This window comes from Vitis vinifera, chromosome 18 (assembly GCF_030704535.1).
Source record: "Vitis vinifera cultivar Pinot Noir 40024 chromosome 18, ASM3070453v1".
Lineage (NCBI taxonomy): Eukaryota > Viridiplantae > Streptophyta > Magnoliopsida > Vitales > Vitaceae > Vitis > Vitis vinifera.
In genome coordinates, this window is record NC_081822.1 from 11,725,408 (window position 1) to 11,737,487 (window position 12,080).

At 37.3% G+C, this 12,080-nt stretch overlaps 1 protein-coding gene and 1 pseudogene across 1 annotated transcript; both read right to left on the reverse strand.

Moving 5' to 3' along the window:
- Window positions 1-1,766: 1,766 nt before the first annotated feature.
- On the reverse strand, window positions 1,767-3,865 carry LOC100260935 (6,7,8-trihydroxycoumarin synthase). The gene is made up of 2 exons (XM_002278264.5): window positions 2,635-3,865; window positions 1,767-2,503 (listed from the first exon to the last, which is right to left on the reverse strand). The coding sequence occupies exons 1-2, from the start codon at window positions 3,508-3,510 to the stop codon at window positions 1,892-1,894; spliced, it is 1,488 nt and encodes a 495-aa protein (XP_002278300.1). The 5' UTR covers window positions 3,511-3,865; the 3' UTR covers window positions 1,767-1,891.
- A 2,985-nt stretch (window positions 3,866-6,850) lies between these two features.
- LOC100252251 (6,7,8-trihydroxycoumarin synthase-like) lies at window positions 6,851-8,675 on the reverse strand (annotated as a pseudogene).
- Window positions 8,676-12,080: the final 3,405 nt, after the last annotated feature.

Genomic DNA, 12,080 nt, shown 5'->3' on the forward strand with positions numbered 1-12,080 from the left:
TGAACTTACACAATGATTCAGATCCTTGTAATATGATTTAGTGAGACATGAGTATGACATGGATAACGACCCAAGTAGGGAAACTTATCTAAAATAGAAGTAAAAAAGTCTACAAATGTGTCTTATAAATATATTAATTTTCCCTTATTGTTTTCCTAAATGTTATTTGATATTTTTATTTTTTAGGTGTTCATGTGTTATCTTCTTATTGAAGTGATAACTTCTTATAACAGAAAATATATCCCTTGAACTTATGTAATCATACTCTTAAAAACACGACATCTAATTCATATTCTTGAAAACACAACATCTAATTTGTGTTCTTGAGAACACAAAATATGGTTTGCATTCTCAAGAATACAGTTGTAGGAGAGTATTCGATACAAGAAATTTATGTTGTGTTTTCATCTTTACTTGAGTGCCCACTTCATGTGCAAAGGCTTATTATGTTTGATTTGAGTTATGTAGTTTTTTTTTTTTTTTTCACTTTTTGTGTTCTTGTGTTTAATTTATTATATTTAATTTTTTCTACTTAACTTGAATTTTTTTGCTCCACTTTTTGTTCTTTTTATGCTTTATTTATTACTTTGATATTAATTATATTATTATTATTGCTATAATTATTTATGTTAGCAAATTTTAATTAAATAATTATATTATTATTAGAATTTAATATTATTTGTATGGACATGCATGATACCTATTACTAGATGAAGTTATTATTTATATTATTAATATTATTATTTATCTCTTGATCTCATATACCATGAAGATGCATTCATTTTTAATTTACAAAATTTGAAGTTGTTATTATAAAAATCATTTACCCAATGTAATGCATTGATACAAAGCTTTCCAAAGCATATGTATGAAAAAAATATATTGATTTTATAATATAAATATACTAAAATAATCAATACAAGATGATAAGCTTATTTTTTTCTTATATACCATTTGACATCTTATATATAGATATAATTTTTGTTCAAACTATTACCTAATATAATACATCTTTACTCGTATCGAGTACTTTCCCTCATATAGCATAGATATTCTCTACTCCCACAATGCCAACTACAACACAAAGGGAAAACATCCACTAAATAAAAGGAAATCTCTTCAAGGGAGCTTCCAATGGCTGAAATTGGTGGGGAAATTGCTTGCAATCTATTATAGGCATAGGCTAAAAATGTTATACACTTAATTGATTGCAACTTAACGTTCTCGGATTCCTAGTAGTGGTTCTTATAAAAATATAAAAGGTGCGTCTCTTATATAATATAGTCTTTCTTAAACAGCCTATTTAAAGAGTCATCAGGAAGCAGTATATATATAAAAATTGAATTGCTCTAATGGAAGGAGGGAGTTAAATTATATTGTCTGTAATAAAATAATAATTTTAAAAAATAAAAGACAAAATACGGAGAAAAAAAGAAGGTATAATTGATTTAAAAGTGAAAATCATGAGCATTTTTTTATTTTTTAGATTAAGGGTTATAAAAACATAATAACTAGAGATGTATAAGTTATTTGTAAAGGATAATTTCTAGCATTTTTTTTTTCAATGATACATGCAAAATAATTAATCGATTGTTTGTTTGTTTTTTTTTTTTTTTTTCAAGTCTTAAATCAAGTTACTTTAAGATTTAAAATTAAAGTAAAATAGAAAAAAAAATGTCTTTTCCATCAAGAGAATTTTTTTTTGAAAAAGTGGTGATTTAAAAAACAAACAATTTTAATTGCTTTGAAATTAAAGTTAAGGAAAATTTAAAAATTAAAAATAAAATAAAACTTTAATATGGAATACACTAAAAGTAATGACAAGAGTAATTGGCTGTTGTTTCTTTGTACTAATTCATGTCAAATAAAAGTAGGCATATTTACTGTCCCATTAATGACTAGGGATCCTCGCCAAAAGGCAAAGAGCATTCTTCTTGTGCATTGTAATACCAGGTTTGACGTCGATGTCTATGTCTTCCTTGTTCATTCCAGCGGGCATTTCCCAGTCAAACGAGTAAAGAAGATTAGCTAGTGTCAGCTCCACCATCGCAGCTCCTAGATTTAAGCCTGGGCAAATTCTTCGTCCTCCTCCGAAGGGTATGAGTTGGTAATCCTGTCCTTTGAAGTCTATGGAAGTTCCCAAGAATCTCTCAGGCATGAACTCTTCTGGGTTTTCCCAGGACTCAGGATCTCTTCCGATTGCCCATGCATTCACATACACTAGGGTTTTGGGTGGTATCTCATACCCATCTATCACACACTTCTCAAGTGTTTCTCTCGGGACTAGCAATGGGCTTGCAGGGTGCAATCTCATCGTCTCCTTCACAATTGCTTTCAGATACGGAAGCTTCTGAAGATCATCTTCATCTACAAAACCTTTCTTTCCGATTAAATTTCTGAGTTCCTCTTGTGCTTTCGTCATCGTTCTAGGATTCTTCATGAGCATTGTCATTGCCCAAACCAAGGTAGCTGCGCTTGTATCTGTCCCTGCGAGAAATATGTTCTGAAAAAAAATAAAAAATAAAAAATAATAATAATGAAATTAATTAAGAAAAAAATAGACATGGGTCATTTCTAATATGCTTTAGATTCATGTTATCTAGTCATACTAATTTTGGGGTAAAAATAAATTACCATGAGAACTGCTTTAATGTGATCAAAAGTGAGATCAATTGTAAACAGACGATTCTTCTGCAGTTTAAGTAAGACGTCAGTGATGTCTTCTTTCTCAGGCTCTGGTCTATTTGGATCCAGGTGCTCATCAATGATTTCTTGATAAAACAAATCAAATTCCTTGAAATTTTTATCGGCCAGAGCAATCATCCCTGTGAGTTTATCAACCCAGCCCATCAAAGGAAAATAATCCGAGAAATAGAAGCCTCCCACCACAGCCTGACCTTCACCTACGAGTTTCTGAAATCTGCTTCTTTCATATCCTTCATCATCGTACCTCTTACTGAAAGCAACCCTGCAGATTATGGTGCTTGTGAGAGAAATTAAGATCTCACTTAAGTTAGTGAGCTTGGAAGCAGAAGCAAACTGGGAAATTTTTTTAATCATTTCCAAAACCTCATCTTCCCGAATGGGACGAAAGGATTGCGCCCTTTTAGAGTTGAAAAGATGGAGAACACAAATCTTCCTCATTTCTCTCCAATAATCATTATATGGTGAAAAGGCCACATCCAGGCCATTGTAGGATAGCTTCCGCAGACCAAGCAAGGAAGGCCTACCAGAAAATTCAAGATCATGTGTTTTCATGACCTCTTTTGCCATTCTTGCTGAAGAAACCACTAGGGTTGGCACAAAACCAAGGCGCAAGATCATGAGGGGGCCATATTGCTTAGAAAGTCGCCATAGGTAGATATGAGGAGCTGATTTATCAAGCTGGAGCAAGTTTCCAATCAGGGGAAGCCCTGGAGGACCTGGTGGGAGGGGCGTTCTTCTTCGATTCCGAAGAAGAAACAAGAGAAAGAGAGGGAGAGCTAAAAGGATAAGAAGCAAAATCATCATGGTTTGGGGTGTTTGGGGAGCTACTGAGAGTATGTGATATGTAAAAATGTTGAAGGAGTCTCTTTAAAATTTAAATACACTTCTCAACGGCAATGGACTATCAGCTGCAGTATTTGATTTGTGTTGACCAGTGAGCGTGGCCTATCATCCAAAGGGCTGATTGATGAAATCATTGAAATCATGGACCTGCTTCAGAAAGCCTACTGCTAATGCTTAATTGGCAGTTTGTCACAGATCGGGTTGTTCTGTGAAATGGACTCTAGTGGTTAGGATCATAACAACACAAATTTGGCTTGGCCAAATGAATGGAATCAGACTGATCGATTACGTGATGAATAAGAAGTGATTATAAGCCACCCCTCTGTTTCTGTCGTGACAGAATAAATACCTAAAGAGGAGGTACAGAAATTAAAGGACCACTTGTGAAAATTATCCATCAATTAATGTGAATGTTCAATGAAGGAAAAGTTAGGACAAATAAAACTAGAAACCTTCTCAAAAATTTCTCAATCAAGTAATAGGACAACGGCAATTCCTTTCAAGGATCTGTCCACAATTTCCACAAGAACAAACGTGGACGGTGAGGACTGGACCCTAAAATGGGACTTGGCTCCACCGACAGGAGACTTGAATAATATTATTTAGAATAATTTGAATCCAGAATCATGCACATTGACATTGTTGGGTCTGTTACAATTGCAAAGGAACATTGGGTTTGGGCTGGCCTGCTCATTCTTACAACTATAGATGCAATTGGGCTCGGTCTATTGTTCCAAAGGTTAATTTGATCAGATGCATACAGGCTGCTTAATGAACCATCTTGTGTTATAGGAAGAACAACGTACGATGATTTTGCGCTGTGGGTGAATCCTAAACAAACAGAGAAGAGTTGAAGATATCAAAGTGATCATCTTCCGGACGTGACAATAGAAACAGGAGCTAGACAGAGGTGGTTTTTTGTGAATACCTACCACCCGTGAAATATGTGCCAAGACCCGTGAAATATGTGCCAGACTGAGAAGGACGAAACAAACTCTACAGCGATGTTGATTGACCAAGTGAGACAAGAAAATTACAAAGTAACTCAAGCAAATATCTGGATAAAATATCGAGTCATACTTTTCCCTTTTCAAAATTTCGACGCCTTAATTTTCTACAACTTGTTGATACCTCGTGCTCCTGGTGTTCCACGTAGTTGCCAAATGGATGGACACGCAATCTCAACCCACAAAGGTTCTTGATTCAGTCGTTATACCTGTAAAAGACATCCGGACAGGGTGTCCGGACCCACCCTCCGATGGTTTTGTTAGCCATGGTTAGAGAGGGAGATATAAATCAGTTGGCCTTTTACTAGGTATCAGGAGATTACCTTCCTCTTCGTGTGAAGGTTTATATATAGTGCCAGGAGTACTGTTCCTCTCATTAATGGTGGGGAGATATTTTATGTTGTCATGATGATATTTAGATGGCAACAGGGTCATCACCACCCTACGGGCGGATGTCAGAGATCATGAGAAGTGATCATGTAGAATGATCGTGGGAAGTGACTTGTTGTCACCTCAATCCGTCCTTTCACTCTGCAGGTGATGGGACGTGGGCCATGGTTGGTTGTTGTGATAGCGTGTAAGACTCGCTTTACTTTAGTCAATGATCCGGACGATCATATCCGGATAGCCATGTTGGTTATCCGGATGTATTGTGGAGCGGGCGCATTAATGGAAGTCGTCCGGATGTCTATGCTTTGTAAGCGTCGTTTGTTCTTCTTTAAGGTAGTCCGGATAAAAAGTGCGCCATGTGTGCTTTATAGAAAGATCCAGATGAGGATGACCCGGATGACAATGCGTGCCATGTGTCACTGTAAGATGCGTGCCACGTATCACTGCAAGATGCGTGCCACGTGTTTCTTGGAGGGAGGGGTCCCTACACAACTGACCAAGACCGGAAAGTAAAATATCCAATTTGGTGTGTTCTTCTCAATTATTATGAGACAGTCATCTTAGAGCAGAGCCCAAAGTATCGGCCGAGTCGTATCCACCTCGACACTTACCGCAACGAGTCCGATATCAAGTGCAATCCTATGCACTAACTCAGCACTAAATTGGTAGGACTCAGTTGGCTTGTCTCAAATTTCGAGTTAACTCGGTTGAATCGATTAAATTACAAAAGTTTTTATGATTCAAATTAGTGATTTTTTTTCCCTTTCAAATCAGAACATAAAGATCATAAATTTTTTTAAAAATATCAGAGGAAGAAGAAACATTAAAATTTAATCGAATGGTGACTTCCTTTTAAGTCTAAAAGAGAAGAGATCAGACAGATGAGGGCTCACTTACCTCATCACAATTGACGAAGCACAGGAGCTTTGGGGCTGATGGATGGTGACTCCTCAGCGTCGATTTCAGTGGACTAAGCATTGGATACCTTTTTCGGTGATGACGACCATTCAAGGAGAGCTTCTACGGTGGGTTTGCAAACTTGCAGTCCGGTGGACATGGGGATAGTGAAAACCATTTTTGGGGGAGTATAGTAAAAGTGGAATGTTATGATTTATATGCACCATGAAATTTAATGAGAATAACACATTTGAATATTTTTAATTTATTATATAATCTATTTTTTTTTTGTCTTATAACATTCCAAATTAATTAAAGTAGAAAATCAATAATTATTTAAAATATATATTTAAAAAAAAATCATAATTATAAAAACAACATTTTAATAATAGGTTTATATTAGGGAATCAATAATTATTTTTGTATGTTATAAAGATTATATTTATACTTGAATTATTTTTAATTTATTATATCATATAAATTTTTTATCTTATAATATTGTAAATTTTAATTATATTAGGAAATCAATGAATGCTTTTATAATTATTTAAATGATGTTAGTTATGAGACAATTTTATTTTATTATTTTTTTCTACCTTATTTATTTGTACCTATTTTCTAATAATTTACGTAATTTTTTTATAATTTTTAAAACTTTCTAATTATCATAATTTGTGTATCGTTGATACCAAACCCATACACCGAGACTTATGTGCCTTAAGATCGTCCGAATCAATAACTGATATTGTGACTTTGAACCATGTCTTAAGAGTCATCGTTTCCTAGTAGATAACTATGAGAACAACAACTAGGATCAGAAAGGTTTTGCTGCAGGGGGATCGCATGGATGTATTTTTCATATATTTTTCTGTGTCTCGTGGACAGGTAACTTCCATCGTTTGAGCTTCCACATGGTAATTGATACCCCACTAAACCGCAACTGGTGGAAACCTCCAAGGATGTTTCCAGCAAGTTGGCCAAGTTGTCCCGTGAAGGGTCCCCATTAATTATTGAAGCAATTCATATATTTTTCTGTGTCTCGTGGACACGTAACTTCCATCGTTTGAGCTTCCACATGGTAATTGATACACCACTAAACCGCAACTGGCGGAAACCTCCAAGGATGTTTCCAGCAAGTTGGCCAAGTTGTCCCGTGAAGTGTCCCTGTTAATTATTGAAGCAACGAGAAAAAACAAAATTATTATGGAAAATGGAAAAATGACATAGCATAAATTATTAAATTGATTCCATATACAAATTTTTGATAGAAAGTTGATGAAATTTAACAGCATTGTGACACCATGTTTCACGTCGGTGTCTATGTCTTCTTTGGTCATACCATTAGGCATTTCCCAGTCAAATGAATAAAGAAGATTACCTAGGGCAAGCTGAATAATCACAGTTCTAAGATATATTCCAGGACAACCTCGTCGGCCAGCCCTAAAGGCCATTAGCCCATAATGTTGTCCTTTGAAGTCGATAAAAGTACCCAAAAATCGCTCAGGGTTGAACTCGTGGGGGTTTTCCCTGGATTCAGGATCCCTTCCAATTGCCCATGCATTCACAAACACTAGGGTTTTTGGTGGTACCTCACACCCATTGACACTGCAATTTTCAGGTGTTGCTCGCGGTATCAATGGAATGGGTGGATGCAATTTCATTGTCTCCTTGGTTAATGCCTTGAGATAAGGAAGCTTCTCAATATCATCTTCATCTCTAAAGCCCTTCTTTCCTCCTATATTTCTGATTTCTTCTTGGGCTTTCTTCATCACTATTGGATCCTTCATTAGAGCTGTCATTGCCCAGACCAAGATGGCTGCAATTGTATCAGTTCCTCCTACAAATATATTCTGCTAAGAAAATTAGTATATATATGTGGAAATATAATTCATGTGTATCTTCTTCAGATTAAAAATAATTAACTTGAAAAACTGACTACCATGACCACTGCCTTAATGTGATCTTGAGTGATATCAATTGCAAATGAACTGTCATTAATTCTGCCGACCAATTAAAATGTCAGCGATGTCTTCTTGCTCATATTTTGTTCTCTCTGGATTCAGGTGGTCGATGATTTCTTGGTAGAACAAGTCCAATTCCCTCAAAATTTTCTGGAGCCGTGCAGTTAGGCCAGTGAGTTTGTCTACCCAGCCCATAAAGGGAAAATAATCCTTAAAAAAAGAAGCTCCCATAATGGCTTGAGCTTCGGATAGGAGTGTATGAAATCTACTTCTTTCCCATCCTTCATCCTCGTACCTTTTACTGAAAGCAATCCTACAGATGATGGTGCTTGTGAGAAAATGCAGTGTCTCGCTCAAATTGACGAGTTTGGAAGCAGAAGCGAACTTGGAAATTTTCTCAATCATTCTAGAAACCTCATCCTCCCGAATAGAACGAAAGGATTGCGCCCTTTTAGAGTTGAAGAGATGAAGAGTACAAATCTTTTTCATCTCCCTCCAGTAGTTAGTATATGGAGCAAAAGCCAAATCTAGGCCATTTTAGGATAACTTTTGCTGGCCAAGCAGGGAAGGCCTACTAGAAAATTCTAGATCATGGGTTTTCATGACCTCTTCTGCCATTCTTGCAGAAGAAACCACTAGGGTCGGCACGAAACCGAGGCGCAAGAACATGAGGGCGCCGTATTTCTCAGAAAGCTGCCAAAGGTAGCGATGAGGAGCTGATTTATCAAGGTGGAGCAAGTTCCCAATGAAGGGAAGGCCTGGAGGACCTGGTGGCCGGAAGAAGCATTCCTCCATTGTCTCTCTTATTTCCAAGAGGATGAGAGGAAGAGCCAAAAGGATAATGTTGGAATCCGTGCAAGCGATTAATGGCGAAAAATAGAAAAAAAAGAGAAAGAAACGTGGTTTGTTTAATTGCTTATGTCCACAGGGAAAAATTATATTTACTATGTTAAAATTAGATTTACATAAAAGGGTATTTATACTAACCCTTAAAAAAAAATTTCAAAAATATCCATGAATCATAACGAGGGCACCCCCAACCTATCGTTTGCCCCACAACAAAATAAGTTCAAGTCTGAATAGTAAATGTCGTCGCTACACTCTCGTTCCACTCCGCTTCACTCCAATATTTTGCCCATTTTCTTCATATGTCTTTTCGCTCATATATGAACCACATACTACAAGAGATAAGAACTAACATCATCATGGTCTGAGAAGCTGCTTATAGGTGTGCTAAAAAAAGTCTCTAACTATGATTTCCCTGTAAATCGTAGACCATCGTAGACCATCATAATCCATGGGAGAATATTACTTACACCCACAATATTATTATAATCTATAGCTATTCTTCTGCTTAAATGGGCTGTGCAACCGATAACTTGTGCTACACCACTGTTTTAAGTATTTAGGTCCAGATGTGGGCCTATGAAAGCAAATAAAAAAATGGAAAATACGTTATGGGCCTCCTAAGGAAGCTCAATATTAGGATTAATGGAACATTAACTCTTGGTTTTTTTGAGGTAAATACACCTGAAACCTCAAACAAAAAGCAGGAGGAAGGTGTCTATATTATATGGGCCCTCTAAATCCAAATATACATTCAAATCTTATTGGGATCCATTCCATGGAGATGGGTGGCTGAATAAATGAATTTTTGACAAAGAACTCTTTTGAATTTCTTTAATTTATATATCCTTCTATAGTGTGACATGGAATAAAATTTAATAGAGTAAATCAATTTAATAAATTAAAGTAATTTAATAATTTAATTTAAGTTATTAAATATATTTAATTATATAACTTAAAATAAAAAATAATTTTAAATAAAAAATAATAAATAATTAATTCATTATTAAGTTTATATTTTTATTTTATCTCATGTTACAAGAAATCGCTGATATATCGTGTGTATCATATGATATTTTAAGGTGATATATGGGAAGCAGAAAAATCGGTAAATGTCATAAAAAATCTCCTCGGTATATATGGAGATAAATAATCGATTTTTTCATTTTATCGGGCCAGGCGGCGTGTTTTCGTCGAAATATAGGCGATAAATGGTCGATTTTTCCCAACATTGGTTTGTGGGGCCCAGGTCAGTCTCCTGCCGTCGCAAGTTCACGCTGTCAGCCTTGTGGGCCCCAGGAGAGAATCTGCCATCAAGCCAGCACTTCACGTCCACGCGTCACCAGACCTTGTGGGCCCCAGGTCACAGTCTCCCACCAGCACTTCAATGCATCTCAAGCTGCATTTTGAGGAAAATTAAAGTTTAACAAGCGCCCAGGTCAAGTCTCCCATCAGCACTTTAATGCGTCACAAGCTGCATTTCAATTTTAAGGAAAATTAAGTTTAAATTAAATTAAATTTACATTTGAAAGGGAAGGTGTAGACCCCCATATGGGGCTCGCTTTTTTATTTTCTGCAGGTCACACTTCTTGCCAGGTGGAGGACTATTCTAGGGCCATGTGTGAATCACACTAGTGCTTTGATAGGAGCTATCAAGAGGCGACGCCTGTGGGAGAATATGCAGAGGAGTTTTCGTTTCTGTTGAGAAGTGGCAGGCCAGCTGCAGGTTGGCGGGGGTAGTGCTTTTGGGGCAGTGAGATATTTTTGGGAGCTGGCAGCTAGAGAAAAGGAGGAGCGTATGGGGGGGGGGGGGGGGGTTATGCTGGCGGGAGGGATTTTGCAAGGGGATTCAGTTTTTGGGAGGTCCTGGAGCTTCAGGGAGAGTATCCGTTTAGCTTGAGAGGGAGGTCAGTTGAAGAAGAAAGATGGCTTGTTGATTTCTGGCCAACCTAGCTGGAGAGGATTATTTTCAGGTATGTTTATTGTGGATTTCTCATTCGCTTCAACTGGTAAGTTTTTCTTCTCTTGTTTTTGTTGATTCTTGGATGATTTTTGTTGGTTGGGAGTAAGCATGCTCATATCTCTTTCTTTAATGATTTTTGTTGAGGACCCGTTTGGCTCTATTTCAGTTTCCCCATGAGACATCTGTAACCTTGTTTTGATTTTTATTTAGTACTCATTTGATTTCATCCACCCTCATATGAGCTCATTAATTAATATATGAAATGAGGCTTGTATGAATTCATTTCGTTCCTATTGCTTGCACTCTGTTTTCATTTTCCCCTGTTTCTGGTACCTGTTCGTGGAGTGCATCATTATTCCCATTTCTGCCCGTGGGAGCAAAGAGTTACAGAGGATATATCTTCAGTGGTGAATGGGTTGTATGTTGCTGTATGAGAGCTGTCGTCAGGAGAGCGTATTCAGTGAGAGAGGAAGCTGAGGTTATAGAGAGATATGGAGAGCTTGAAAAGCAAGACTACTTGAGAGAGTGGACTGTGAAGAACAAGCTGGGCATTTGAGAAGCAGAGAAGGCCTTTAAATTGATTGAAGAGAAAGGTGTGATTTCATGGAACACCCTTATTGCTGCTTGTTCTCATTGTGATGATCATGCAAAGGGCTTGAGAGTTTTCAAGCACATGACAGAAGAAACTAATGTAAGGTCTGATGACTTCACTTTTACCAGTGCCCTTGCTGCCTGTGCAGGGCTTGCTTCAATGAGCCATGGTAAGCAGATACATGCTCATCTAATAAGAACGAGGCTGTATCAGGATCTGGTAGTTGACAACGCACTTGTGAACATGTATGCTAAATGTGGTTGTATTGGCTATGCATATGATATATTCAACAAAATGGTCCATCACAATCTTGTCTCATGGAACACCATAATTGCTGGATTTGGAAGTCATGGGCTTGGGGAGAGAGTTGTAGAACTTTTTGAATAGATGAATGCAATTGGGATAAAGCCAGATTCGGTTACATTTATTGGACTTCTAACAGCTTGCAATCATGCCACAGCCAAGCCCAAGCCAATACCAAGCCCCAGTCTTGTAAGAAACTTAACTTGGCAGAACCAAGCTCCAGCAAGTCATATCCCCTCCAGCCAAGTTCCAACGAGACTCAATCCTCCCACTCACAAACCGGTGCAACCACTAACAGTTTAAGAGACACACTTAATTTGTCTCCTAGAAATAAAGCAAGCAAAGCTGTCCTCGAATGCCGCCGGTGGCGAAACGCTTCCACTCTGACTACGTCGTGCCCTCAACTATCGACTCTGATCGCCGTTTCTCCAGTCGACGCGTGTCGTCGGAAGACTTGACGCTAATCGATTCTCTGCCATCTCATCTGGCCCTCATGATGGCTTCGGTATTTGTGATATTGTTGCTAGTTCCATTAAGGCTGCTACCAAAGTGATTGAGGATCTGCAGGAGAA